The sequence below is a fragment of the Mustela nivalis genome (assembly GCF_964662115.1).
Source record: "Mustela nivalis genome assembly, chromosome: 10".
NCBI lineage: Eukaryota > Metazoa > Chordata > Mammalia > Carnivora > Mustelidae > Mustela > Mustela nivalis.
In genome coordinates, this window is record NC_139029.1 from 10,242,160 (window position 1) to 10,269,719 (window position 27,560).

The window sequence follows — 27,560 nt, forward strand, 5'->3', positions numbered from 1 at the left end:
CTGGGCTGCTCGGGCGTGGCTTCCCCCCCAGAGCGGGCATCGGAACTGCCCTGTCTCCACGGGCAGAGGAAGGGGCATGGAACTGAGTCTTGAGAAAAGGCGGGAGAGTGTTGAAAGGGGGCCTTCTTGTCTTGGGCTCGCTTACTTTACAACAATAAGTAGCTTTTGTGCAGTAGAAATGGGAGAGAGGAAGAAAAGAGAGATCGCCTTCTCTGGTTTTTTTTTTCCTTCCTTTTCGCTGGACCTTCTTGACTCTAACCTTCCTTAAATGCCAAGAGCTTTTAGTGCCCATAAAGTGTCAGGTGCCTCGTGAGTAAAGTGAATGGGCAGTGATGGGATTGAATGAGAGGGGAGAGCCCTGGGCAAGGCCAGTCAGCTGCAGAGGAGGCGCGGTTTGACCTGGGCCTTGAGCACGAGGGGGATTCAGAGAAGGGGGGGCACTCTCTCTGCAGGAGGGTCAGCGGGAGTGAGAGGCAGAGGGAACAACTGGCTCCTGTCGAAGTGAGGGGTTTAGAACAGTGAAAGGCTGATAGCTGCATCTGTTCGGGCTGCTATAAAAGAAGACCATCAACCGGAGGCGGGGGGGCTCATACACAACAGATTTCCTTCTCCTAGTTCTGGAGGCTGGGGAGTTCTGGACCAAGGTACAGGCAGGTTCAGTGTCTTCTGAGGACCCACTTCAAGGTCGCAGACGTTCGTCTTCCCGCTGTGTCCTCACATGGCAGAAAGAGTGAGGGCGCTCTCTGGGGTCTCTTGTACAAGAACACTCATCCCGTTCCGAAGAGTTTCACCTCCATGACCTGATCCCTCCCACACGCCCCACCTGCTGATGCAGCCACATTAGGAACGTGGTGGTTTCAGTGTAGGAGTTTTGGGGGGGACACAGACATCGGTCTGTAGCAGCTGGAAGCACTTCGGCCGGGGTGAGGTGGACTGTGCAGCTGTGGCGAGGGGGTGTGAGGCTGATCTTACAAAGAGGAGGAGCCGTGGAGGATGTTTTAAGACTGAAAACAGTGACAGATCTGGAAAATTCTGTATCCCTCAGGGTCAGAGTCAGAACTATTTCCCTTGCTTTAAATTATACCTCTGCAGAGTGGTTTGGAAACCAGAGAACTTGTCCACTAGTGAGGGGAATAGGGGGTGAGCCACACTGGTTGCTATAGTTAGAAGGAAGGTAGGTCAGAAATAGAAATTGCATAAAACTTACTCACAGGGTTGGAGCAGAGTCTGAGAGTGGGGGGAAGGCTGAAAGACAAGGAGTCACGCGTGAACAGTGCCGAGTTTTATGTTGCAGGAAAGTAATTTCATTGGTAAGAGAAATCCGAGGTGAGCACTACTTGGGGGAGAAAGGGCTTTATACCTGTTGGCTTCGAGAAGGAAATGTCCAGCACACGGCGATAGACTAGAGTCCATGGGAGACTCGGACCACATGTAGGGGAAACAGAGACCGTCTCCTGCCCAGGCCCCTCTGGCCGTACAGGTGAACACACGCAGGAAAGGACCCTGACTGCCCTCTTGTCCTGGGGCATGCTTGTTGGTGCAGAGATGGGGAGTTCAGCTCTTCCTTGTTGGAGAGACTGCAGGTTTCACCTGGTAAATTACACTGTCCCAGAGTCTGAAGTAAAAATAATCTAGTAAGATGTTTAGAGATACTTGGTGAAGACAGAGCTGAGTGTGAAGTGGTGCTTACCTTAGCGTTCCCTATCTGTAGACACGGGTTCCCCTCCAGGTGGTTTTGCTTTCTGTCTGTAACGTTTTAAAATGTCATCCAATTATTACATTTCAACAAAGTATTCTTTCGTTCCCTGCCAGGTTTCTACACTGTTTCAGATTCCAGCGTGGAACTGAAAGTTGAATTCAGTGTGGTGGGAACAGCTAAGGGCTAGCTTAAGCTCGGTGTGAGTAATTGTACTCAGACAAAAGCGTGGGGGTGTATTTGCTCTCTGCCCTGTTCTCAGGCTGCATTTTTTAATCTTAACACAAGTGTGGGCTTTGTTTTTATTCTCTGATGTTTCCCTCCACCTCCAGGTGCCCAGATGACTATTATGAGCCAAGCTTGTGCAGAAAGGTGTAACATAATGAGGCTGGTGGACCGTCGGTGGGCAGGGATCGCCAAAGGAGTGGGCACCCAGAAGATTATTGGAAGGGTACATCTAGGTGAGCAAAGGCACTGCGGGAGTCTTTTCAGAGTAGCAGAGTCTTAAAAATTTATTCTTCAGAGGTTTATCTGATCCGGCAAGCCTAATCCCCAGAAATGTTAAATCCTCTGTTCTGTCTGTATTACACATGTACATGTTCTAGCTGGTTATAAAAAGATCAGTCACTGTGTACTTCCGTGTTCCTGCTCCTTAGAATCCTTTTCAACTATTTTAGCTCATTTCTTTTGGTGCCTGCCTCCATATTTCAAAATAACGTGTGTGTTGTGCTATTACTGATACGTAAATACTGTAGAGAGCTGAGCCATCTAATTGAAAGTGATTGTTTTTCCGTTTGTGTCTAGTATTATGTTTCTTGTAATAATTGTTTTGTTTCAGTCATTTGGGATTCTATGTGTTACTCCATCCCCAAACACTTACCTAGTTGTGTAAATCTTCCTTATGCATTTCTTCCTGTTGACGGTTCTTCTGGAGACTGGACGGGTGTCCAGAACTGCGCCACCGCTGCTGTCACAGAAGTTCCCTTCCTGGGTCTCCAAGGCCGCTTTCCCCTTGCTGTTAGATCGGAGCACGTGCGTCCCTTCTCTACTCTTTGTACTCTTGCTCCTCGGCCTGTTAGAGTACAGCATCCAGTAGCTGCCTGAGAGAAAGTAAGGGAGGAAACTGAGTCCTTAAATGTCAGAGCTTGTCTTTTTTTCCTTGTATTCTACCAGTCTGGCTAAGTTGGAAATCATCTTTGTTTTCCACAGTTTTTGTCAGTGTTGCTGTAGAGAAGCTGGCTGCTGTCCCAATTCTTGATCCTTTATGTGAAATATTTCTTTCCATTTCTGAAGCTTGCAGACTCTTCTGTGACCTCGGCGTTCTGAAATTTCGCAGGGCTGTACTCAGGTGTAGATCTGTCTTGCGCTGTGCTGCGTCCTTTTCACTCCCTGCACGCTCCCACCTCCTGGATGTCTGTTGCTCGGGTGGAGTAACCCGTCTCTCCGGGGCTGGTCTTCTCGTTTCCTTTCTTTCCTCTCTCTCTCGTCATGTGTCCTGGGTGTGTTAATTGTTTGCCAGATTTCCTCAAACTTGCCTTCCCACCTTTCTGTTACGTTTTGCATTTATTTGACTTCTGTGTTAGATGCTTTTCTCAAACGTCTGGTGATCCTTGGCATCTGCTCATATTGAAACTGGGACACCAGAAGGCTATTTGGAAGATGACTTGGGTGGGCAGTCATGGCGGTTGTGGGGGATCTGGAAGTTGAAAGGGAGAAAAGGGGTAGAGCTCAGTAAACTTATACTTCCTCCCCCTGGGTTTCAGTTACCTGCTTGCTGTGTCTCTGTCTCGTTCTGTGCCCACCTCTGTATTGCCCTCTTGAGAAAATAAACCCCTGGTCTGCTGTGGGGGTGAAAGGAAGTCGCCTGACTGAGCAGAGAGAACCTTGAGATCTAACTCTGCCTCCCCTAGAGACTTTGACCAGTCTTCCTGCTCTGCACCCACCTCTACCCCTGTTTGCACAGGACCATCGCCTCTGGGGATTTCTGAGACACGAACTGGCTTGCTTCCCTGTTTTCCTTACTGTCCTCTGCTTTCTGTTACAAAATTATGTTTCAGTTTTGTGTCCATGATTTTTGTCCTTAGTGATTTATACCTTAAAAAAACAATTTTATTGTAAATTTTTAAGGAGTAAATGGAGGTAAATACATGGGTTCAGTCCTTCATCTCTAACCAAAATTGTTCTTTTTCTTAATACTTTAAATCCTTTTGAGTGAGACTCAACTACTAGGTACCATTTGGACTTAATCTCCTTCTGGCCTATTTTCCATGCATTTTGTTCTTGCAAAAAAAGTGGTCATATATGGGGCACGTGGGTGGCTCAGTGGGTTTAAATCCTCTGCCTTCAGCTCGGGTCATGATCTCAGGGTCCTGGGATCCAGCCCCGCATCAGGCTCCCTGCTCAGCGAGGAGCCTGCTTCCCCCTCCCTCTCTCTGCCTGCTGCTTTGCCTACTTGAAATCTCTCTATGTCAAATAAATAAAAAATCTTAAAAAAAAAAAAAAAAAGTGGTCGTATGGGGCACCTGGGTGGCTCAGTGGTTTAAGCCTCTGCTTTCGGCTCATGTCATGATCTCAGGGTCTTGGGATGGAGCCCTGCATCGGGCTCTCTGTTCAACAGGGAGCCTGCTTCTCCCCCTCCCGCCCTTCTCTCTGCCTACTTATGATCTCTGTCTCTCTGTCAAATGGATAAATAAAAATCTTTAAAAAAAAAAAAAAGTTCAGCTTACAATAACAGTTGTGCTGAGAAAAGAGTTCATTTAAAAAAAAAAAGAAGTGGTTGGGACGCCTGGGTGGCTCAGTTGGTTAAGCAGCTGCCTTCAACTCAGGTCATGATCCCAGCATCCTGGGATCAAGTCCCTCATCGGGCTCCTTGCTCAGCAGGGAGCCTGCTTCTCCCTCTGCCTCTGCCTGCCATTCTGTCCGCCTGTACTCGCTCTCTCTCCCTCTCTCTCTGACAAATAAATAAATAAAATCTTAAAAAAAAAAAAAAAGAAGTGGTCATATAACATAGAAACTTAAACCATTTTATGAAAAAATAACATTTTCTCACTATTACTGTGTATTTCATAAGCATCATTCAGATGCATAGCATTCTCTTCTATGGGTTTAATGGTCAACTTTTAGGATAAAATTTTCCCCCAATATTTTATTATTGTAATATGGCAGTGGTAGTTTTATGCACATTTTAATTTTTTCTTAGTCAAGATTCCCGTAAGTGAAGCTGTTGAATCAAAGGTTATGAATTCTTAAAGGCCCTTGATATATTTCTAACTCGTACCAGAGTGGCTTTCCCAGTGCTGAATCAGTGTTTATCTTGAGGTCCTTATATAATCAAGGATTCTTAGTTTTTACTCCCTTACTGTAAAGATTTAAAAAGGCTGGGGTTTTTTTCACTGTAAGTTTCTTTTCTTTTATTGCAAGTGGTAGTTTCTGCCCATTTCTCTCTTTTGTAATGTATTTGTCTATTAGAGTTTCTGTGTTTTCTTTTGTTGATTTATATAGACTAAGAAAAGTTTAAACACCTTCCTTGCATATACTTCCCTACACACGGTGGACCTGTACTGTCACACAATGGTTGCTTCCAAGTCTGAATTCTCAGAATTTCTGTGGTTTTAAGTAGGAAGATGATAGGAGGAAGTAAAGTAAGTACCAGTCCCTTGTGTCCTCCTTCCTTGTGGACGGGCAAGCTGTGCCTGTGATCGGAAGAAAGCCTACAATTATAAAGGAAATCTAAGTGAAGGGGAGCTATGTCACAGATAAGAGGACTCAGGATGTCCAAAGTGGTAATTCTCCCACATTCGTCAAGAGCAGAGTCATTGTAATACCCTTAAGATCTCAGCAGGTGTTTTTGTTTTTCTGTGAGACATTATGCTAACTTAAAATTTTTTATGGACTGTTTATTGTAGGAATAGGCGAGATACTCTGGAGTAATTTCCTCTTCTAGATGTCAAGACTACAGTATTAGAACAGAAACAGACCCACGTTTACATGAACCTTGATAAATGAGAGAGGCAGTCTTACAGAGCAGAGGGAAGTTTTCAGGAAAGGTGCTAAGACAGCTGGGTATCCATGTGCAAAAAATGAATCGGAACTTGGACCCTGTCTCTCTCACACACAAATGTCAGTTCAGTTGGTGAAAGACCTTGATGTGAGAGGCAAAGTCAGAGCTTTTAGAAGAAAATATAAGAGAATATCTTGCATGGGGAAGGGGTTCCTTAAAGGTTATGAAGGAAATTATTGACAGATTTGGCCATATTAAGATTAAGAACTTTTATCAAAAGGCATAAAGAAAGGGAACAGACATAAAGTAGGAAAGAATTTTTATAGCACATAGGACTAATAAAGGATTTAGATTCAGAATATATACATTCTGTGTGTGTTGTCTGTCCTTCATCTCAGTGAAAAAGACAGTATGGGGTGCCTGGGTGGCTCATTTAAGTGTCCAACTCTTGATCTCAACTCCAGTCTTATCTCAGGGTTGTGAGTTTAAGCCCTGCTTTGGGCTTCACACTAGGCATGGAGCCCACTTAAAAAAAAAAAGAAAAAAGAAAAAGAAAAGTTTGCAAAAAAATTACAGAAAGGACCGAACAGGCGCTACTTTTTTTTTCTTTCCTAATTAGAAAGTGAACAGGAGCGAGGGGAGGGGCAGAGGGAGAAGCAGACTCCGCACCAAGCCGGAGCCTGCTGTGGGACTCCATGTGAGGACCCTGGGATCATGACCTGAGTCAAAGTCAGATGCTTAACTGACTGAGCCACCCAGATGCCCCAGGCGCTATTGAACAGGAAACCCAAGTGGTTAAATATATGAAAATTTGTTCATTATTAATCAGGGAAATAGAAAATTACTTGTCAGATTAGCAAGATTTTAAATTTGATAATACCAAATGTTGATAAGAATATGGGGCAGTGGAAGTTTCATACACTGCTAAAAACATTGTAGAAAATAATTCAGCGTCACCCAGCGAAGTTGAGCCTAATGTCCCCTAGAATTCTCTGATTCCATTTTCTTTGATACGTATATGTACTGGCAGAGAAACTGAATACACACCAGGAGACAAGGACCGGAATATTCAGGGGACATTGCTTATCACAGCATAAACCTGAAAGCAACCCAGAAAGTCCCAGAGCAATAGAATCAATAAATCAGTTGTGGTCTGTTAGACATTATAGTACTCGAAGGGGTGATTTGTAGAGAAAGAAACAGAGTCAACATGTACAGGGATAGATCTCAAAATACTTTCTGAGTAAAGAAGCAAGTAGTAGTTCAAAAACACAAAGTTAAACAGTAATGCTGCTTAGAAATCATACAGAACTGGTAAGGATTATTTATTTATCATTTAATTTTTTATTTTTTATTAACATATAATGTATTAGTAGTATTAGGGTACAGGTCTGAATCGTCAGGCTTACACACTTCACAGCACTCACCATAGCACGTACCCTCCCCAATGTCCATAACCCAGCCACCCTATCCCTACCCTCCACCCATCAACCCCCAGTTTGTTTTGTGAGATTAAGCGTCTCTTACTGTTTGTCTCCCTCCCGATCCCATCTTATTTCATTTTTTCCTTCCCCACCCCTCCAAACCCCCTATGTTGCCTCTCAGATTCCTCATATCAGGGAGATCAGATGATAATTGTCTTTTTCTGATCGACTTATTTCGCTCAGCATAATTCTAGTTCGATCTGTATCATTGCAAATGGCAATATTTCATTTCTTTTGATGGCTGCATAGTATTCCATTGTATATATACACCACATCTTCTTTATCCATTCATTTGTTGATGGGCATCTAGGCTCTTTCCGTAGTTTGGCTTTTGTGGACATTGCTGCTCTAAATATTCTGGTGCATGTGCCCCTTCGGATCACTACATTTGTATCTAAATACCCAGTAGTGTGATTGCTGGGTCGTAGGATAGCTCTATTTTCAACTTTTTGAGGAACCTCCATGCTCTTTTCCAGAGAGGCTGTACCAGCTTGCATTCCCACCAACAGTGTAGGAGGGTTCCCCTTTCTCCGCATCCTCGCCAGCATCTGTCATTTCCTGACTTGTTGATTTTAGCCATTCTGACTGGTGTGAGGTGATATCTCATTGTGGTTTTGATTTGTATTTCCCCGATGCTGAGTGATGTGGAGCATTTTTTCATGCGTCTGATGGCCATCTGGATGTCTTCTTTGCAGAAATGTCTGTTCTTGTCCTCTGCCCTTTTCTTGATTGGATTATTTGTTCTTTTTTTTTTTTTTTTGAGAGACAGAGATCACAAGTAGGCAGAGAGGCAGGCAGAGTGAGAGGAGGGAAGCAGGCTCCCCGCCGAGCAGAGAGCCCGATGCGGGGCTCGATCCCAGGACCCTGGGATCACGACCTGAGCCGAAGGCAGAGGCTTTAACCCACTGAGCCACCCAGGCACCCCTGGATTATTTGTTCTTTGGGTGTTTTGTTTGATAAGTTCTTTATAGATTTTGGATACTAGCCCTTCATCTGATACGTCGTTTGCAAATATCTTCTTGGTAAGGATTATTTAAAAAGCTGGGAACGAGGAAAACAAAAACCAGGATAGTAGTGAAGGTTGGAGAAGTCACTTAGTTGTGATCAGTGGAAGATATAGGGGACTTCTGCTCTTTCTGCTTCCTAACCTGGGAAATAAATGCATCGATCTTTGTTCTATTATGCTTTATACTAGACACATTTCATATACTCTTCTGTTTGTAAGATACACTTAAGAACAAGGGCACATAGGGGCACCTGGGTGGCTCAGTGGGTTAAGCCGCTGCCTTTGGCTCAGGTCATGATCCCAGAGTCCTGGGATCGAGCCCTGCATCAGGCTCTCTGCTCAGCTGGGAGCCTGCTTCCTTCTCTCTCTCTCTGCCTGCCTCTCTTCCTGCTTGTGATCTCTCTCTCTCTGTCAAATAAATAAATCTTAAAAAAAAAAAAAAAAGAAGAACAAGGGCACATGGATGGCTCAGTCAGTTGAGAGTTTGCGAGGGTGATCCCAGGGTGCTAGGTTCGAGTCCTGAGTTGGCTCCCTGCTCAGTGGAGTGCCTCCTTCTCCTTCTGTCTTTCCCCCAGCATGTATACTGGCACGCTCTCTCTCAAAAAATAAATAGACCTTCTTTTTTTTTTAAAAGATTTTTATTTATTTATTGGACAGAGGGATCACAAGTAGGCAGAGAGAGAGGAGGAAGCAGGCTCCCCGCTGAGCAGAGAGCCCGACACGGGGCTCAATCCCAGCACCCCGGGATCACGACCCGAGCCGAAGGCAGAGGCCCAACCCACTGAGCCACCCAGGCGCCCCAATAGACCTTCTTTTTAAAAAAGATACACTTAATAACAAAGTAATTATATATATATATATTTGTATATATTTGTATATAAAGTAAGAGGACTAATAAAGGAAAGAGGCAAAAGCAAGAGACTCCAGGCAAAGACAGGCATTGGTTTGTCTCAACTTTTGCAAATATAGACTTTATTATAACAGGCAGTAATAAACCTTTTACTTTTTGGAGGTTAACTTGTGTACAGATTTTATTTCCCTTTTAATTCTTTTTTTTTTTTTTTTTTTAATTATTTGACAGACAGAGATCACAAGTAGGCAGAGAGGCAGGCAGAGAGAGGGAGGGGGAGACAGACTCCCCGCTGAGCAGGGATTCTCGATGGGGCTCCATCCCGGGACCCTGAGATCATGACATGAACTGAAGGCAGAGGCTTAACCCACTGAGCCACCCAGGCGCCCCTTATTTCCCTTTTAGAAAGCCTTTTGTAAGTGTGTAGGAAGCAAGCGGTTAGTATTGGAGGAACTGATTCCCATCACCATCCTTAATGCCAGCTCTCCTTACCAACTGAACACGTGTCTTGATGGTATCCTGTATCAAGCCAGATGTTCCGGGTGGTTCCACTCTATCCACTTTACAAGCTGGTGCTTTCATTGGCTTTCAAACTGATGGTTGCACTTACTGGATCTTCATACTTAACTCACCTGTTTCATGCTTTGCCTTGACTGTGACTGATTACAGGACACAAGGCCCAGAATGGTAGATACATTTCCAAAAGCTTGTGTGAGGCTTTTGAAGCAAAAATCAGTGACAATAAATAAGTAAGTAAGATTAAAATAAAAATCCATAATCTCTTTTTCTTAATGTGCTTTAGCTCAGGTTCAGATTGAAGGTGATTTCCTGGCGTGTTCGTTCTCTATACTTGAGGAGCAGCCCATGGACATGCTTCTGGGTCTGGATATGCTAAAGCGGCATCAGGTAATCAAGGGCTTTGCTTTTGTCTTGGGGTCGGCATTTCGTGTGTTACGTGGTTATCAGTGCATTGTCTGCCTCGGTTGTGTATCCTGGAAAACTGAAAAGCCATGGCTTCTCCAACCTGGAAAGGTCCTGAGTGGAGGATGTCATCATGCGTGGTTTGAAATTATGTATCAGTGGAAATAGAATATCTTCTTGTGAAATCTCTCTGAATCTTTTTTTTTTTCCCTCTGAATCTTTTTAATCTTGCCATCTGTTTGAGATTATTTGGGCAACTTTATTCTTCTGTGTTATTTTTAGTTTCTGATAGGAACTCAGGTAATTTTTGATAGGAGCTCAGGTAATTTTTGATGGGTTCGTAGGGATCTGGACAACATATGATGTTAATTTTTTTTGAGCGGTGGGGGAGGGGCCAAAGGACAAGAGGAGGGACTCAAGCCGACCCGATGCTCAGCACAGAGCCTGATGCAGGGCTTAATCTCACAGCCCTGAGATCATGACCTGAGCCAAAGTCAAGAGTGAGACACTTAACTCACTGAGCCACAAAGTCTACCATGATGGTGATGTTTCTGCTGCAAATATACATTTAGTCCCTACTCACTAGGCAGAAGAGCTGTGGGATTGAGGAAGGTGTACGTGAGATGTTGGGAATGGAAATGCTTATTTAGTACAGGGAGAATGATGTGTAAATACATTAGCTTGCAGTGATACTTGTGTTTCCACTCTAAAGCCTAATAATTTTGTTTGAACATAACCTCTTCTGATTGAAGATGCAGTTATGTCCACTGGGTAATAAGATTTTTCACAGCAGGATTTCCCATCTAGTCAATATTTTTATGTCACTAATACTCTTTAAAAAATTTTTATTACTAAATTCCTATAAAACATTGCATTAATAGTCTAATAAAGGTGCAGAATTTTAAGTGGAAGGGATGAGTGAATGCATGTATTAATAAAACCCAGTTTTTTAACTTGTCACTGTTCTTGTCTGCTTGTTAGTCATGGTGTAGACCAGTATTCTCCCAACTTGATAGATATAAAACATGTGTTGTGTACTGTGCTATGTCAAATACACAGATATACAGACCAAAAAAAAAAGGTAGCATAAGTATGAAATAAAGAACACTTGGGGCACTTGGGTGGCTCAGTGGGTTAAAGCCTCTGCCTCCTGGGATCGAGCCCCACATCAGGGTCTCTGCTCAGCAGGAGGCCTGCTTCCACCTCTCTCTCTGCCCACCTCTCATTTACTTGTGATCTCTGTCTGTCAAATAAATAAATAAATAATCTTAAAAAAATAAAAAGAAGACTTCTGTAGAGATGGCTTTGCCCGTATACCACTTTTGAGACCATTGGTGTAGAGTTTAAATATAAGTTGTACTTCATGCAGTAAGCAAAATGTAAATAGTAATGTAAATGTGAATGTATAAATAGTATGTCTCAGTTTTATAAGAAAATCACTTACGTGTTTCTAAGAAGTGGGGCTGCTGATTACGCCTGGCATGTTTCCAAATTTTTACAATGAACATGTATTACATTTAAGTTCAGAAATGAATAGAGCTCGGGTTAAATGAGTAAGTAAACTGTGTTCTGTGAAGAGGATTCTGCTATAAACTTTTAAATGCTTAAAATATTTCAAGATGAAATAAAACTTAAATATTTAAATTCGTGTGGCGCCTGGGTGGCTCAGTGGGTTAAGCCGCTGCCTTCGGCTCGGGTCATGATCTCAGGGTCTTGGGATCGAGTCCCGCATTGGGCTCTCTGCTCAGCAGGGAGCCTGCTTCCCCCTCTCTCTCTGCCTGCCTCTCCATCTACTTGTGATTTCTCTCTGTCAAATAAATAAAATCTTTAAAAAAAAATTTTTTTTAATTCGTGAAAATTTTTTCTGCATGGCGTTTTATCCACTGTCCTCAGTCTTTGGTTTCTTCCTTCTAAGTGTTCCATTGACCTCAAGAAAAATGTGCTCGTGATCGGCACCACTGGCTCTCAGACCACCTTCCTCCCCGAGGGAGAGTTACCGGAGTGTGCCCGGTTGGCATACGGGGCTGGGCGAGAGGACGTGCGGCCGGAGGAGATTGCAGACCAGGAACTAGCAGAAGCTCTTCAAAAGTCCGTAGAGGACGCAGGTATCTGCAGCGGCCAAGCTCTTGAATGGCTTTTCTTGTTACTACTGGTCTGTGGGCAGGGGAGGGTGGAGCTTCAGAGGGATGGGGGCCTTTCCCGTTTCTAATCCGTGTCATCATGCTGTCATGGATGTGTTCCTTGTTCTCTCACCACCTCCTCCTATCTCTGAATCCAGGAAAGGAAACCTCGGTGTTTAGACAGACCCATTGCTATGTCACTAGGTAGGTGCATCAGGGAGTTACTTGCTTAGGCACATTTTGGTAGGCTTCCTAAAAAATCTTGTTTCTTTTTTTTTTTTTTTAAGATTTTATTTATGTGATAGAGACATAGCAGAAGAGGAAACACAAGCAGCGGGGAGTAAGAGAGGGAGAAGCAGGCTTCCCCCTGTGCAGGGAGCTCGATGCGGGGCTTGATCTCAGGACCCTGGGATCGTGCCCTGAGCCGAAGGCAGACGCTTAACAACTGAGCCACCCTGGCGCCCCTGTTTGTTTTTTCCTGACAAAAATTACTGCAGGGGCGCCTGGCTGGCTCAGTCAGTTGAACGTCTGACTCTTGATCTCAGTGCAAGTCTTGATCTCAGGGTTGTGAGTTCAAGCCCCACATTGGGCTTCATGCTGGGTATGGAGTCTACTTTAAAAAAGAAAAAAAATACAGTAATCAGACATTTCCTTTCGAGTTTTACAGTTTCCCTGAAAATTATTTTTCCTTTTCTTGGGCCCATGTCCTTTGAACTGTAGCATTGTCGTGGTGACTGAGCAGTCTTGACCTCTTTAATATCTACTGAAAGTGCTGCCACCATAGAGGAACTGACGACAAAGACGCATAATTGAGCACTAATCAAACTACAGTGTTTATACCATTAATGAGATTGCATAGTGCGTTCTTGGGCCAAATTAGAACAGTGGGTCAGCTGTTGACATGGCTGGGGGTGGGGGGATACCTAATCATGTTTTCATAAGTCTCAATTGTCGTGGCTTGTTTAAATCTAAAGACCAAGTCAAGTTTTCTGGGCTAAATGGAAGAACACATTTTTGCTGAAATCTACCTCCATGGCATAATTGTTCCCCATCTGTTATAAAACAGTGACTCTGGAATACATTTTCTAGAAGCTGAAGAGAATTAACTTTCAGGGTGGGGTTATTTTAAAGTCTTGAGCTGTAATCATTCATCAGTGACTAATACCATGTGTTAGAGCTACAAGTCGGGGAAATAGCTGTCCTCTAACAACAACAAAGATAGGATCTTTACGAAATAAACAACCAGATTTTGCCAGTGTTTTCACTTAGAGAACACCCAGGGGTCTAGACCTGAGCCTCTTTAAAATGGGTGTGGCTTGCAGACAGTTTTCCAAGCTGGCCTTGTTCTTAATACACTCCACTACACCTTCTGGCACCTTTGAGTTTTATATGTAAAGTACAGCTCTGGTTGTGACTTAACTTTTGCAGGAAGGGGAGAATTCTGAACAAGACAGAGACTAAATTAATAGTTTCAGTCTTCCCTGCAAGGCAAGCTTGACTGAGTTTGACATACCCACTTAGAAGGTTTTACCTGTTCCAGTAACTTGTCAGCTTAGTCATAATACTGGGTATTCATAAAATGAAGGTGTATTACCATATTGTGAAATCTGTTTTTCCCCCACAGTTTGGTGTTTTTATTTGAGAAGCACTAGCTGATGATAGCGATGCTTTCTAACCTACTAACAGTTACCCTCTTTGGGTAATTACTTCTTAAAATAAAAAGTTTAGGAAATTAAAATAGAAACCATGGGTATTTTCAGGCATAGTGAAGGGAATGTGCCAACTGAAGAGACTAAAAGGGGGAGCGCCTGGCTGGCTCAGTCAGTAGACTGTGAAATTCCTGATCTCGGGGTCATGAGTTTGAGACCCATGTTGGGCTTAGAGATTACTTTAAGGATATTAAAAGCAAAATTAAAAAATAAAAACATTTTTTAAAAGGATTTTAAAAATGGGTTTTGTGCCCGTGTGCTGTTTTTGTTACGATATGTGGCTCATCCTAATTTTTGTAATGTTTAAATAGTGAAATAGTTGTACATCAGATCCTGTTTGTTTAGAACACCGACTTGCCAGTATCCTCAAAATCAAAACTCTGGACATAGTAGGTGAAAGTATTTTTGTTAAAAACTATTTCTTTCGTGGGTACTTACACCAGAGTGTCTTTATCTTTTCTATCAATGGGGCAATAAACCTGGATAGGAGCTGTATCTAATGCATCTTCTAAAAACTGGCTGCAAGAGAGCCCAGGATAATCCATTTTGAGTTGTTTTTCTTCTAAAAATCTCATCTGGGAAGGAAATTTGGGAAGTGACAGTTACACATGTTCGCTCACCTTTGGAGGTTTCCATGCCGTGTGATCCCATCTCAGAGTGTGTTCTCCCCCCGTCCCACATGTCTACCCATGAATTCCATGTGTGTGGGTGTGTGAAGTTCATTTCTTTCCAAGTTCTATTGAAAAATCTGTTGAAGTTGACACATTGCTTTATGTATTGTGAGAGAATTAAACCAGCCAGACTACGGAAACCTTCCCCAAGCTTGACTCTACCAGTTCCTGATTGTAAAGGTGGCAGAGGAATGGAGACAAAACCCTGCATGCTGTGTGGTTTGCATTGTTAACCCAAGTTTGCTTGTCTGTTTCCTAATTCAAACAGAGCGTCAGAAGCCATGATGCATGTAGTGTGTGTGTACTGCAGCTGGAGTGGGCCCCAGACCAGGTATTTATAGACACCACGTTAAGCCTTCCATCCAGTTATCGTCTGTGGTCTGAAAGTCTCTGTATCTGCAGCAGTTTTGGAATTTAGCTTCTGCCATCCATTTCACCTTGTTTAATCTGGTTACAACTAGCCTGTATATGCATCTGTGTGTTGGCACACGTACATATCTGAGCACAATTTCCTATGCAAAGTCTTCTCAGCCATTGGAACAGCCCAGGGAGGGGAGGGAGATCCCAGGAAAAACAGGGCCCATCTGGCCATGGTGAATATATCAGATCAAGAATGTCAGCACCGTAGCATTGTCATTGGGGATGACTACACCATCAGGTTTCGTGAGTCCGTGTCTTCGGAAAACCTGAAAAGTTCTTTTTTCCTAGCACTGCACATGGCCACCTAGAGGTAGAGACAGGTAGAAACTCCCAGTCCACTGTGGAAGAAATGGAAGCCTAGACCAGCTGACTTGTCTAGCGACACAAGTTCACTGATGTGGGCAGGATTGAGGTTTTATTCTCCCAGAAAGAAGAGCTGACATTTGGCTCTTCTTTCTTTCCCTAGCCTGACAGATTCTCTCCCGGAGGCGCTGCGCCCCCCCCATCTCCCTGGAGAGTAAATCTGGGAGGCGGCAGCCTGGGCACCCCGGCTGATTTCTCAAGAGGAAGAAAGACAGTCTTTCTTTAAACTCCCAACCTGGGACTTCATAGGGCTTTGCAGGCTGGTTGTAATTAGATACCTAGCACTCAGTTTCTTCTTTTTTTCCTTTTTCCTTACAAAGGTGGGATAAAGTAGGCACGGTTTAAATTCGTCTTAATATCCATTGTCCTCATCCCCTTCTGCCCTTGAGTACTGACCCAGTGCTCCCCTACAGTTAGGACTTAGGCCAGTGAGACCGACCATCTCGGCTACAGGAGGACCGTGTGCTGCTTTCCTAGTGAGTACCAGACACCCGGAGGCCACGTTCTCCTGACCTCGTGCAGTTGTCCTCAGTGGCATGCCGGTGCCCGGAGGCTGGTATCATATCCCCCAGGCCACTCACACGGACTCTGGGCGGTAACGCATCTTCTCTGTCAGCATTAATTCACAGTTGAACCTCCTTCAGTCAGCCTTAGAGATTGAGAAAGAAAACTAATCGCCATTCACCTTTAAGCTAGAAGATTGTTTTGCAAGAAGTCAGTAACTTCTGACATAGTGAGTGTTTTATCTGCTCGTGCTGTGAACCATTGTCATGATTGAGAGCTTTTCGAATCCTAACTGGATTGCTTCATGACCTCCGAAGATCAGGCCTCCCCACATTGGATGTTAATCAGCATGAAGCATTTGAGTCACATCTGCCTTGATAGATTATATTGTGGAAGTAATTTTTGTTACCAACCTCTGACATTTAATTAAAGATCTTACAGTAATTGCGTGGAGGTCGATGTTTAACTGGATTGGTGGCGAAGGCGGTTAGAGTTCATGATTAACAGTGTCATGAGGTGCTTGAGCCTGCCTTCCTGGGAGCACTCGGTCCGTTGCAGTCTGTCTAAATTGTCCTTGCCTGGTGAAAATGGTGAAAAGCTGTTCCCAACTATCTCCCTCTGCTGCCAGGCCCACCCCTACCATGCCCTTAAACTACTTACATGTTCTCACTTAGTTGTACTTTGCTAACCTGACAAAGTAACTGATCATCCTTTCTAAAGTTGCCCTATTTGGTAAGGTGATGATCGGACTTCGTATGTTTGACTTTAGTTTTATTTTTGTTCTTTGCCTCCACGCTGACATAGTTGTACCTGATTTTCAGGAAGTTTGGATAGAAATGAATTAAATAGAATGTTTCTCTTTCTTTTGGAGATTCCCAAGCATAATCTCCTTTCTCGTTACAATTCCTGCTCTGTTCCAGATACACCTGGACTTAGACTTGTCATTTAGAACCTTCCTGTTCATGTTGGGAACACCGGAAGTGCATTGACATGAGAATCGTCCCAGTGTAGAGGTCCTCAAAATTCATAATATGCTTAAGAATCACCTGAGAAGCTTATTGAAAATGCAGATTCGTGAGAATGCAGTAAACCTTGGGTTTACTCGCAAGGATGGGGACCCCAGAATGTGCACGCTTAGCAGACTGCCCAGGCGATTCCAGGGCAAGTGATAGAACACACTTGGAAAAACTCTAGAAGTTCTAGAGTTCTGAACTCTCCAAGAATAAAGACGTATCAATATCCCTCAGTCTTGCACTAACCCAGCTACTATGTGAACGTTTATTAATGGTACTTAAAGAAAAATACTGAATTCAAGTGCACGTTTTATTAAGAACGTACCTACCTCTTACTCTGATGCTGTGATGTTCAATTGTCTACCGCAGTGAGAATGATTTTTGTATAAGTCTGTGAATATAAGGCAGACCCAGCTTTAAGGACCTGATTTTGTTCTGTCCTGTTTAGATTTGTATCATCCGATAATTCAGTGGCCTTTGTAACTGGCTGATTCATCTCCTTTCCCTTTTGTTCCATATAGAGAAAAGCGGTAAAGAAACTACCTCACTGGGAATGTCATCATTACCAACTTCAGATGGATGCAACCATCCAGCCCATCCTTTAGGACAGAGTCCTGAGATTGGTAATCCTATGAGTCTTGCTCACTCTGTCTCTGCTTCAGTCTGCCCTATCAAGCCCAGTGACCCCGACAGCATCGAACCTAAAGCTGTGAAGGCTTTGAAGGCTTCAGCTGAATTCCAGATAACCTCTGAAAAGAAAGAACATCTTCCTCTCCAGGATCTTCCTGATAGTGCTTCTTCAGCAGACCACAGTCCAGCCCTGCCTTTGCAGAATTCCTCCGAAGAAGCCATCGTTGCTGATAACACAGAGAAATCTGCTGAAAGAAGCACCCAGGGCCCGAGATCTCATCTCCACACAAGACAGCAAGGTAGTGTACCTGTCACAACCACTAGGGTGCAAGAACCACGGGGGCTTCTAGGTGGGAAGGGTCGGCATCCAGAAAATCAGAACCTGCCTCAGGTGAGTGGCCTTCGGCGGCACAAGGAACCAGGGAATGAACAGCACGGGGCTGGACAACAGAATGCTCTAAATGACCAAGAGCATCTCTGTAACACAGAGGACTCTGAGCTTGTTGGAGAAAGGCAACAGAATCAGCAAAGAAGTGTTGATTTGGAAACAGCAGTGGAAGGAGACGGGCTACAACAGAATGTGGACCTTCCGGGAACAGAAGAAAATACTCTACCTTCAGGGTGCTTTGGCTGCTCGAATTCAGAAACACTTATGGAAGTAGATACGGTTGAAGAATCCCTCGTTGCTCTGTGTAATTCCGCACACGGTCAGCAGGCCAGTGTCAGGGACATCGGGGCATCTGCTCTCAGCTTAGATAATCCCTTGATGGAAGTGGAACCATCAAAATGTAACCCTTCGTCTGAAATTTTGAGTAATTCCATTTGCACTCAGGATTTACAGCTCCCAGACAGTAACACTGAAATGTCTGGAACAGGTAAAGAAGATGGGGATTGCTCCCCCTCTTTAAGTCTCTGTGGCAGTTGTCAGCCCTCTGTGGAGTCCGCGGAGGGATCCTGCTCATCTCTAACAGTAGCCTTGAAGGAACTCCATGAACTTCTGGTCATTAGTAATAAACCAGCTTCAGAAAATACATCTGGGGAAGTTATCTGTCAGTCTGAAATGGTAACCGAGGGCCAAACGGTTATTAAGGACCTTTCTGAAAGATGGACCCAAAGTGAGCATCTTACAGTTACCCAGAATGAAGAGAGTTCACAAGTCACCTTTCATCAGACCATATCTGTATCGGTGAGGGCAGAGAAGTTCCCAGATGCTTCAGATGGTGCTGGAGTAGATGCAGTTGAAAGTAGTACCGTTGGGGATCCGGGCGATGGCCTAGTAACTGGTAAGGAACGTGACCCCGAGTCTAGGGAATCCAGAATGGGGAGCAGCTCTGCCACTCTGGCCTCCACTAAAACGTCTGATCAGTCACGCTGCACCTTAGGTGTGGACATTCCCCCCAAACTCGTAGCAGGCGAGGAGGAGGCAGTCAGTCACACTTGGGAGCAAACGAAGTATGAAACCAGTTTCATACTGGTTGAAGATTTGGGTCAGGGCACACAGAAGCCAGTGCCAGACAGGCCAGAGACCAGAGAAGATGTCTGTCCCGAAGCTGCAGAGCCACGTCTTGAGTTCGAACCACCTCCCGGCCAGCCGTCAGCAAGTCCCTCCGCTCTTTCACCGTTAACTTTTCCCACCGCAGACATTGACCGCATTCTCCGTGCCGGCTTCACTTTGCAGGAAGCTCTTGGGGCTTTGCATCGAGTTGGTGGAAATGCAGACCTTGCACTTCTTGTTTTGCTAGCAAAGAACATTGTAGTTCCTACATAACCATGGAGCAGGAGGCTAGACCGTACTCCATTCCCTTCAAAAAGGCTATACACACACGTACACTCTCGCCACATATACAGTATATGTAGAAACCTGCAAGCAGAATGTTGAGCCAGATTTTTTTTAAAGATTTTTTTCGGCCAAAGTAACTTATCTCTTGTCTGATGAATTTGTCTATTCTCTTTGTTAAAATTTGGGCCTTTTTAAATGTATTGGCAGTATGTGCATACAAAAGCTTTTTATTATCATTAAGATGATGTATTCTGGAATAAAATTGATGGTTTTGTGTATAGCATACCATTTTAGAATGAGAGTGAATGCTTTAAAAAGCAGAAGCCATGAGAAATCCCACCACCCGTGCAGCTAAAAGCAGATCAACTTCCCATTTTGGCTGTGTCTGTGCTGTAGGTAAGGTATGGCTTGTCTCAGTTGTCCATTTCCAAACTGGATCACACGGTTTGGTGTTTGGAGTTACACTTAGTGCTCTGTGTATTGATTCATCAGTTACGACAGGAAATTGAGGGATAATGGAATGATATTTCCTAGAGTGGTATGTTTTTATTCATGTGATTAGGATTTGACCTTTTTATGGAATGACGTGGGAGGGTTTGGAGCTTGGGCTGCTTTGTGCATCATAGGCTGCTGCATGGATTGCCAAGTGTTCGGGGTGGGACTCTGCGGGGGGTGGGGAAGTCCGCATCGGAGTGAAACATGGTGCTACCCAGACAGGAAAGGGAAGAGTCTGTAATTCCATTTGCTAATGTCTTGGTGAGGCTTCAAGAATCACGAGTGAAAAATGGCCGAGAAACACTGGAATTGACTAGAGGGAGGGTTTGTTAGCATGTTACTGATCACCCCTCAACCCTTAGTGATGATGATGAACTTAAAGATCACTAGTGGGTTGATCGCCAGCAGTTGATTTCCTTTCGAAGCTCATCTAACTAGGAACTTCTTCTAACGCTCAGGTTGAGCTGTGATCTGAATGGACTGTTGCGAAGCAGGATAACCTTGTCACTGGTTCACCTTGGTGCTTGGAATGGTCAGTCTCTGTGTTAATGTCCTTCATGGCACCGGAAATAGCAACTGCAGTTTCTGACTGAAGTGGCCTTGGTAGAGATTTCCATCCCTTTCTTTCCTCAGGAGTTTCTTTTTTAAAGCAAGACGTGTCATATTTGTGTTTACCATGTCAAGGTAGAGTGGGGCATAGTATATAGATGTATTTATTGTGGCCTTTTTTTATATGAGGACTAGCCCTCGGAAACCATTGTCCTGTGGGCCCCACTGTGCAATAATCCTACTGGATAGATTTTAGGTAGTTTTTCCTGGAAAATAAACTCTCTTATGTACCTAGCAGGAATCTGAAATCTTGGTTTTACTGAAAAGAACTTTGAGAACGACTCCCGATTCCAAGTTGTAGTTCGTAATGTGTTCAAAACAGGTGTTTTGAAAGGGTGATTCGTGAACTCAGTGTTAAATGATTTTGTCTAAAGTCTTACTCTCTCTGGAAGTTTATTCTTTCCCTCAAAATTCGAGTCATTGAGCACAATCAGAGTGGAGGCTTATATCTCAGGAGTTTTTGACATGTTCATTTGGGGGGGGCGCTTAGAGACGTTTCTCTCCTACCCCATTCCCTCTTCTTTTCCTTTGCTGCAATGTGTGTGTGTGTGTGAGACTTGAGTGATGTGAGGGAAAGTCACGCAGATTCATCATGACCCTCTGAGTTGAGATGGTTGACAGAAGGAGTTGTGGTTTTACTGTTTTCCAGAGGGCGCTTAGAACAGGGGGTCAGCCAGGTGGTCTTGATGTGTTCTTGTAGACAGTTACATGTTGCAGACCCTTTTGCCTGCCCCACACCAAAGACTTAAGATGCACTAGGAAACCGCATATAGGATTTCTGTCAACCGACTCTTAGAGCTGTGATTGTAATTAAGGAGTTGGTGCTATGATTGAAGCAAAATCTAGTAGCAATGCAACAGCCCCTGTATTTGCTTTATGGGTGGAAATTGGGAATTTACTCTAAGCTTATAAATCTTTAAGTGGGATTGGTGAGAGGTCGGAGAAGTTCTCGGTGACAACAGACTCCTAAAAGGCCTCTGCGTGAAGCTGGGCCTCCTAGTCTTCTGTCTGGGCAGTGGCGCGCTGCTCAGAGGTAAGGCCACTCCGTTTTTACAGTGCAGAGATTTGGGTGGGATATAGAATATCAGCCCAGAAAAGGTTTTATTATAATAGCTTTTTACATATGTATATTTATTTTTAGGAGAAAACTGAATAGGCCTATAGTTGTACACGTATTCTTGTTAGGAGTCCTTTGAATGAATGAGCTGAACCCACTTTGCCAAATATCCTTGTCCTTTGTCATCATTTATTTTTCCATGTATAATTGCTTTTGATTTTTCAAAACCGTATTTCCTGCTCCATCATTTGTGTGAAAGTGAAGTCATCGACATTGTTAGGATTTTGAATCATTTTCAAATTTTGCAGTTCTTAAAACACAAAGGGAATTAAGGAACATGACACTAGTGAACCTTCATGGTCAGATTTACTGAAAGTGCAGAAATTCAGGGTGCCCGGCTGGCTCGGTCGGAAGAATGTGCAACTCTCGATCTCACGGTCGTGAGTTAGAGCCTCACGTTGGGTGTAGAGATGACTTTAAAAAAAAAAAAAAAAGTTAGACTTATTTTAAAAAGTGAATAAATTCAAGATTAACTTCTCTTAAAATAAGATAAAATCATCGTGAGCTCCTCTGGTTGCCAACAAAACTGATACTGGTCAGCCCTAGACAGTAATGGGCCACTTTACTGGACAGCTGCTTTGCCACGACCAGTCATGGACGCTTCTGTGGTCAGCGCTCACCTTCAACGGTGGTCTCTGTTTATTCACCAAAGAGAGAAAAAGATTGTCCTTTATGACTTTCTGTGGTTTACCCTCCGTCGATTCGGGCATGTAGCAGTGTGCTTGGTAACCAGACAGCTAATGGCTAGCTTGTAGGTTTTGCCCACTGGAGCTGATGAAAATGATTTCCAAACTTGTACCTCTGTAGGCCTCCTGACATCAGCCAGTTGCCTTCATCCTACATGTAGGGCCTTAGCCATTAACGTAAAAAGGTAACCAGTTGCTTGGCAAAGAGAACTGGATAGATGGTGGGCGGGTGGGTGTTAAAATGGCTCTGCCTCAGAGCCTCTGAAACCTCCCAGAGCTCCTTGTCTCCATATGTACTAAAGGAAGACACAGCCCATGTGTTTTTTCCCCCAAAGCATGTCTCCAGCAAGAGAAGGTTGCGTAAAAATGGAAAGGTACATGAGACTCTGTGTCACCGATTTTATGATAACTAGTTAAAATGGAACCTGCCTGTTCCTCCTTAGCACAGCTTTCTATCTCTAGTTAAAGCCATAAAAACTTGGTTGGTTTAACCAGCAGCTCATGTGTATATAGACATGTGTGACTGACAAATATTCTACAGTTAATTTTACATAGACTGAAAAGCAAACAATTTTTGTATCTGCAGCTCTGTTTTCCACTTACGGTGGCTTTTATCCCACCATGTATATAAAAACAGCCTTGCAAATAACTGGCCAGGAAAGTTACAGTGCATTCTGACTTCTTTTTCCTACCTGTTTGCCACTTTTAATGAGCGCAAGCAGGATAATTGAACTGCAGTGTATTTCAAACTTGTTATCACTGGTGACTTACCCTAAGAAAAGCTGATTAGATTATGCATTCTTCCATTCTCTTAGCACAAATACCAAAAAGCCAAATTTCTCCTTTGAATTTGGTGACTTAGTATAGTCTGAGGCTGAACTAGAAAGAAACAAGTTATTAGGAGTTTCCCTTCCCAGAAGATGGAATGTTAACCTTTTGTGTTAGGTGTTCCATAAAATAAAAATAGCTTTTTTTCCTGAAAGAATTAAAAACTCCAGTTCTTCTTTAACAACAAAGTAAATTCGAAGTGTGTCCTTGAAAACTAGAAATGTAAAATCATGGCTTCAGTTCTATACATTAGAGGCCTCTCAGTGTTTGGTGTTCCTAGGAGTTCAGTGAATAAACAATTTAGGGGTAAGCCTTTGATGTACTTGATTTTCTCTTGTGCCTTAGTTTCTCCAAATAGCAGAAGCATCACATTTTGGTGGGAAGTAAAAGTGAAAGTATTGGGGGGAACGTTTGCAAATGGCCTTCCTAGAGGTAGAGGCCATGCATGGAGGGGTCCTAAGATTCACCCTCATTGTTAATTCAGAATTACCCTGCACCAAATCTTTACAGACTTCCCTATATAGAAGAATGATAATAGGGCTTTTTTGCATCGGGAGTACCAAAAAATGGTTTCTAGATGTTTATCATGTTCTTTGTTGCACTGTCTGTTTTGGGGTGGTTAAGACAGAGTTCGAGAAAATCTAGCTGGTACTCTTGAAGGCTATACAGTATCAGTCTTTGAATACGACTTCATTGATTCATGGGGTGCCTGGCTGGCTCATTCATTAGAACATGCAACTCTTGATCTTGGAATTGTGAGTTTGAGCCCCATGTTGGGGGTAGAGTTTACATTTAAAAAAAAAAAAAAGTATATTGATTATTCATCAAACATTAAGTGCCTGTGTGCCCAGTACTGGGGAGCATGGGGATACAGGGGTGACTGAGTCCGATTGGAAGCCTGCCCTCGTGAAGCTATGTATAGTAAGGAGACACGAAACAAATTTTAGCTCTAAGAGCAAGATCTGTTTTTGCCTATTAGCATGTTTTTGCCTATTTTCAAAGTCATATTAAAGTGATTGGGTTCAAAGTCAGAGATTGGGAAAATCGGGCTCAAAATGGAATTAGATGCTGTGATCCTAAAACTGCTCTAAAATTTATTATTATTATTTTTTATTAATATCAGAAACCAACCAAAAAATGTTCTAACGTTTGATAGAAATATTGGAAGAGATGAGCATAAATGCTGCGGGGGGACAGGGTTAGGAGACATGTGCAAGTAAATGGGAGGTGATCCCCAAGGACGCACCTTGACAGTCAGCTTTTCTTCCCGTCAGGACATCCTTCCACGCAGGCTAGAAATGCAGAATCCCCGCTGCCCCTTTGAGCACGGCTGCCCTGGGACGCTGACCATCTGGACCAACAGAACTTAGCAGACGATCCTGTAGGATTTGCTGTTTTAAAGCAGCGGAGTGCAAGGTGTGGCGGTAGGAATCCAGAGCAGAAGATGTAGTGAGCGGTGGGACCTGAGGGTGGGCAGGATTGTTGACAAGAGGATCCCAGGTTCGACTGAATCTTCGACAGGCTAGCTCCATTAAAAGGATGTTCTTCAACCCATTATTTAAAATGTCACCACATATGTCGTAATCTTGAGGCATACAGGTAGAAGTTCTGGGCCTGCCTACTAGTGACTTCTGAGGCTTACAATTAGAGAACGCACAAGTTTATCAGCTCCATATTGGCGATTGGTAATCAAGACCGTGGGGGCTGTAAAAGGCGAGAGGGATCTAGCTGGTAAGCTTCAGGGCACAATCTTAAGGAATGAAATCTACGGAGAAAATGGTTCAAGGATGTAGGAGTTAGAGAATGTTTCTTTTACCGAAAAAAGGCAGATGACAGAAGGCGGGGCGAGGGGTGTGTGTGTATGTAGAACACAAAATTAGAACTTCTGCAGAACCGTATTTCTTTAAATGTGTGCCGTACGAAGGTTTTCATTAGCCGACTTGGGGAAGGGGTGTGCTGGATGTTTTTTCCCCTGGGAAAATCGTTGTCTGTTGGGATAAGATCGTATTTACCAGGGGCTTGCTTTACACACAACCTTGAGGGAATGCGTCTGTGGCTTAAAGGAGGAGACCTCTCTCACTCTCCTACCCCAGGCAGGCAGATCAGCCCGTTGGCTTCCAGATTCCTTCAGCCTGAGATGACCTGATGCTGTCCGGACTTCTTTTCTTTTCCCCGAAGGCCCCGCAGCTTTCTGAGTTTGTGCCTCCTGTCTGAGATCTCTGTCTCTCTGAACGCCTATATTCCGTTCTGTGTTCTCTCCATCATCCTTTTGAAATAGTGATGCACTCAGAGCAGTTCAGCGTACCGATCATACTGCTTTCTTCACTGTGTACCTGCAATGAACATTGATTTGCTCATTTTTATTCAAAATCTCGTCCTGGCAAGTTGGGCTAATGACCTTCGCTCTCAAGTAAGGTTTGTTTACCAGTTTTGTAGCCATATTTGGCAAATCTTAGCAAATAGAAACCTTTCCCCCCCTTTGTTCTTGGAATTGCTCATGTATTGCTTTTCTGACTTTTCTTTAAGCTTTGAGACTACTGCATCTTTAAGAAACTAGGCAGATTGGCAAAATAGGCTTGCCAGTAGCTTAGTCACTCCCATAGTGCTTTGGTTTTGAGAGTTGGGAAAACTCTTGAGAACTTAAGAGAACCAAACTCAGGAATCCCACTGTTGGCTGCACTGTGCCCTTGGTTTAGGCGCCGGACATAGGACCTGTCTGCAGCTGAGTGAACTAGATGCATTTGGGTTTGAGTTTTTGTCACATACTGAAATGTTAAGTCAGCCCTAAATAATCGAAACACTTTATTTTTCTTTTTTTAATAGGAACTTTCTGAAGAAAAAAGTGATGTGTAAAACATTTGATATTTAAGACAATAAAGTTTTTATCATAAGACTCTCGTTTGATCAGTTTCTTTTGAGATGGTTACTTTAGTCCTTGGCTGTCTCCCTGCCCCTTTAAGTCACCTGTACCCAGGCACTGTGATCTGTCATCATCTGCCTGCACCTCATGAGAAATGGGTATCTCTAAGCCATGAAAGTTGACATCCAGATGACCGATGCTCCTGTCAGAGATGCGCGTCCGTGACCGTGTGGGCAGCCGGTGCCCAGTGACAGACGTTGTGGTTGGGTGTTGTGGTTAGACCAGCCTATGGAGGTGGGCCGCTTTGCCACCTGCTGGCTATGTGACTGGGTAAGTTTCCTAACCTTTCTGGGCCTCCGTCTCACCTACAAAATGGGGACCGTCTGGCTGGTTGTAGGGATGTCAGTTAACAAGCTAATACATGGAAAGTGTTTAGCACAGTACCTGGCACCATGCTAAGTGCTCATTAGACTTTAGTATCATCGTTGACACGCAAAGGATTTGAGAATGCCGAATGCGGTTGTTCTGGAAGTTGGGCAATCCCGGCCGTCAGATAGGACTCTGCCCCGTGCAGTCATTCGGGGTCCTAGGCTGCCAGGGCTCTGCTCGCTTCCACACGGGGCTTCCAACATGACCCTGGACACCAGCATCCCATTGACATACCCGAAGGGAATGAGGGCTGTTCTGGAAGTTTCTCTACCAGGCCTGGAAGTGGTGTATGTCGCTTTCCTACCCACGTTCCCCTGGCTGCACTCAGCCACACGGCCAGACCGAAGTGCAAGGGAGGCTGGGAAGCCTCGTCTCCCCGTGTGCTCGGGGTGAGTGGTGCAGTGACGTGTCACCTAGCAGTGCTTCAGCCGCCCCCGCCCAAGGAGATGGCCCCATACCCCATCCCAGCACTCGGCCGACCAGTCCAGAAGCTCCTGGGATGCCCTGTCCTTCAGGTCTTGGTTGTGGCTCTTTACAGAGATCAGTTCTGTGCTCCTGTCCCATACACGGGGTTGACGCAGGGAAAATACCCACAACAGCAAATCCCATCCAGAAAAAAGAGTGGGGAAATGCCACCATTGTGAAGGGGTTGGGAAGTTCCCTGCTTAAAATCCTAATCACCTTCTGTGGAAGAACTGGGTCCACGGCTGAAGCAGGTGTTGCGTGTGCCTTCTTCGGGAGTCGCGTAGCTCTCTTAACTTGTCGCTGGCACAGGTCTGAGAACTGGGGGTTGTCTAAAGGTGTGGAAAGGCGTTTGAACTCTGGCTTTGTAGTTTCTCTGGCAAAACAATTTGCTTAACACTTAAGGGGCTTCTGATTATTTGCTGCCTGTAACCGCTCTCGAGTTCCCTCATGTACACAGTCCTCGAGCATGATTCATTGCTCGCTTTCCCACTCCCGGTCTGCCCTGGGGGCATCTACAGTTTCTCCGACATAGGTTTGAATGAGAAAAACTTAGTATGGCTTTTACTACTGGGCTGATTCTTACTGGGCCTTGGTATTCAAAGCCTATTTCAAGCTTAGCTCTCACGATCTGAAGTCCAGAACAAGGAACTTTACTTGAACAACCCCAAACTCAAAGCCCCAAGTTCCTTGGCCCCCTTTCCTTTTCACTTCTGCTTGGAACAAGCCAGTTCCTTCCTAATCTTGGGTCTTTCTCATAATGTGAAAGTCAACACACTAACCTGACTTTTCAGGCTTTCCTTGTAGACCCGAGTTTTAGGCTATGTAGTTAATGTAGTCAAAGATGCAAGGAGCCACAGGAGAGTTTGTACCCCTGGGTGAGAGGCACCTCCATTTTTCCAGCCTC

General features: G+C 44.1%; 1 protein-coding gene across 4 annotated transcripts in view; it reads left to right on the forward strand.

The window, feature by feature from the left end:
* DDI2 (DNA damage inducible 1 homolog 2) overlaps positions 1 to 25,795 on the forward strand; it is a 44,410-nt gene extending 18,615 nt beyond the window's left edge. The window contains exons 7-11 of one of the 4 annotated variants that reach the window (XM_082685448.1): positions 2,029 to 2,157; positions 9,839 to 9,942; positions 11,873 to 12,062; positions 14,726 to 14,788; positions 17,279 to 25,795. In XM_082685448.1, the coding sequence (XP_082541574.1) occupies positions 2,029 to 2,157; positions 9,839 to 9,942; positions 11,873 to 12,062; positions 14,726 to 14,742 (440 nt within the window). In that variant the 3' untranslated portion in view covers positions 14,743 to 14,788; positions 17,279 to 25,795. The other 3 variants (XM_082685445.1, XM_082685446.1, XM_082685447.1) reach the window with 3 other exon arrangements.
* Positions 25,796 to 27,560: the final 1,765 nt, after the last annotated feature.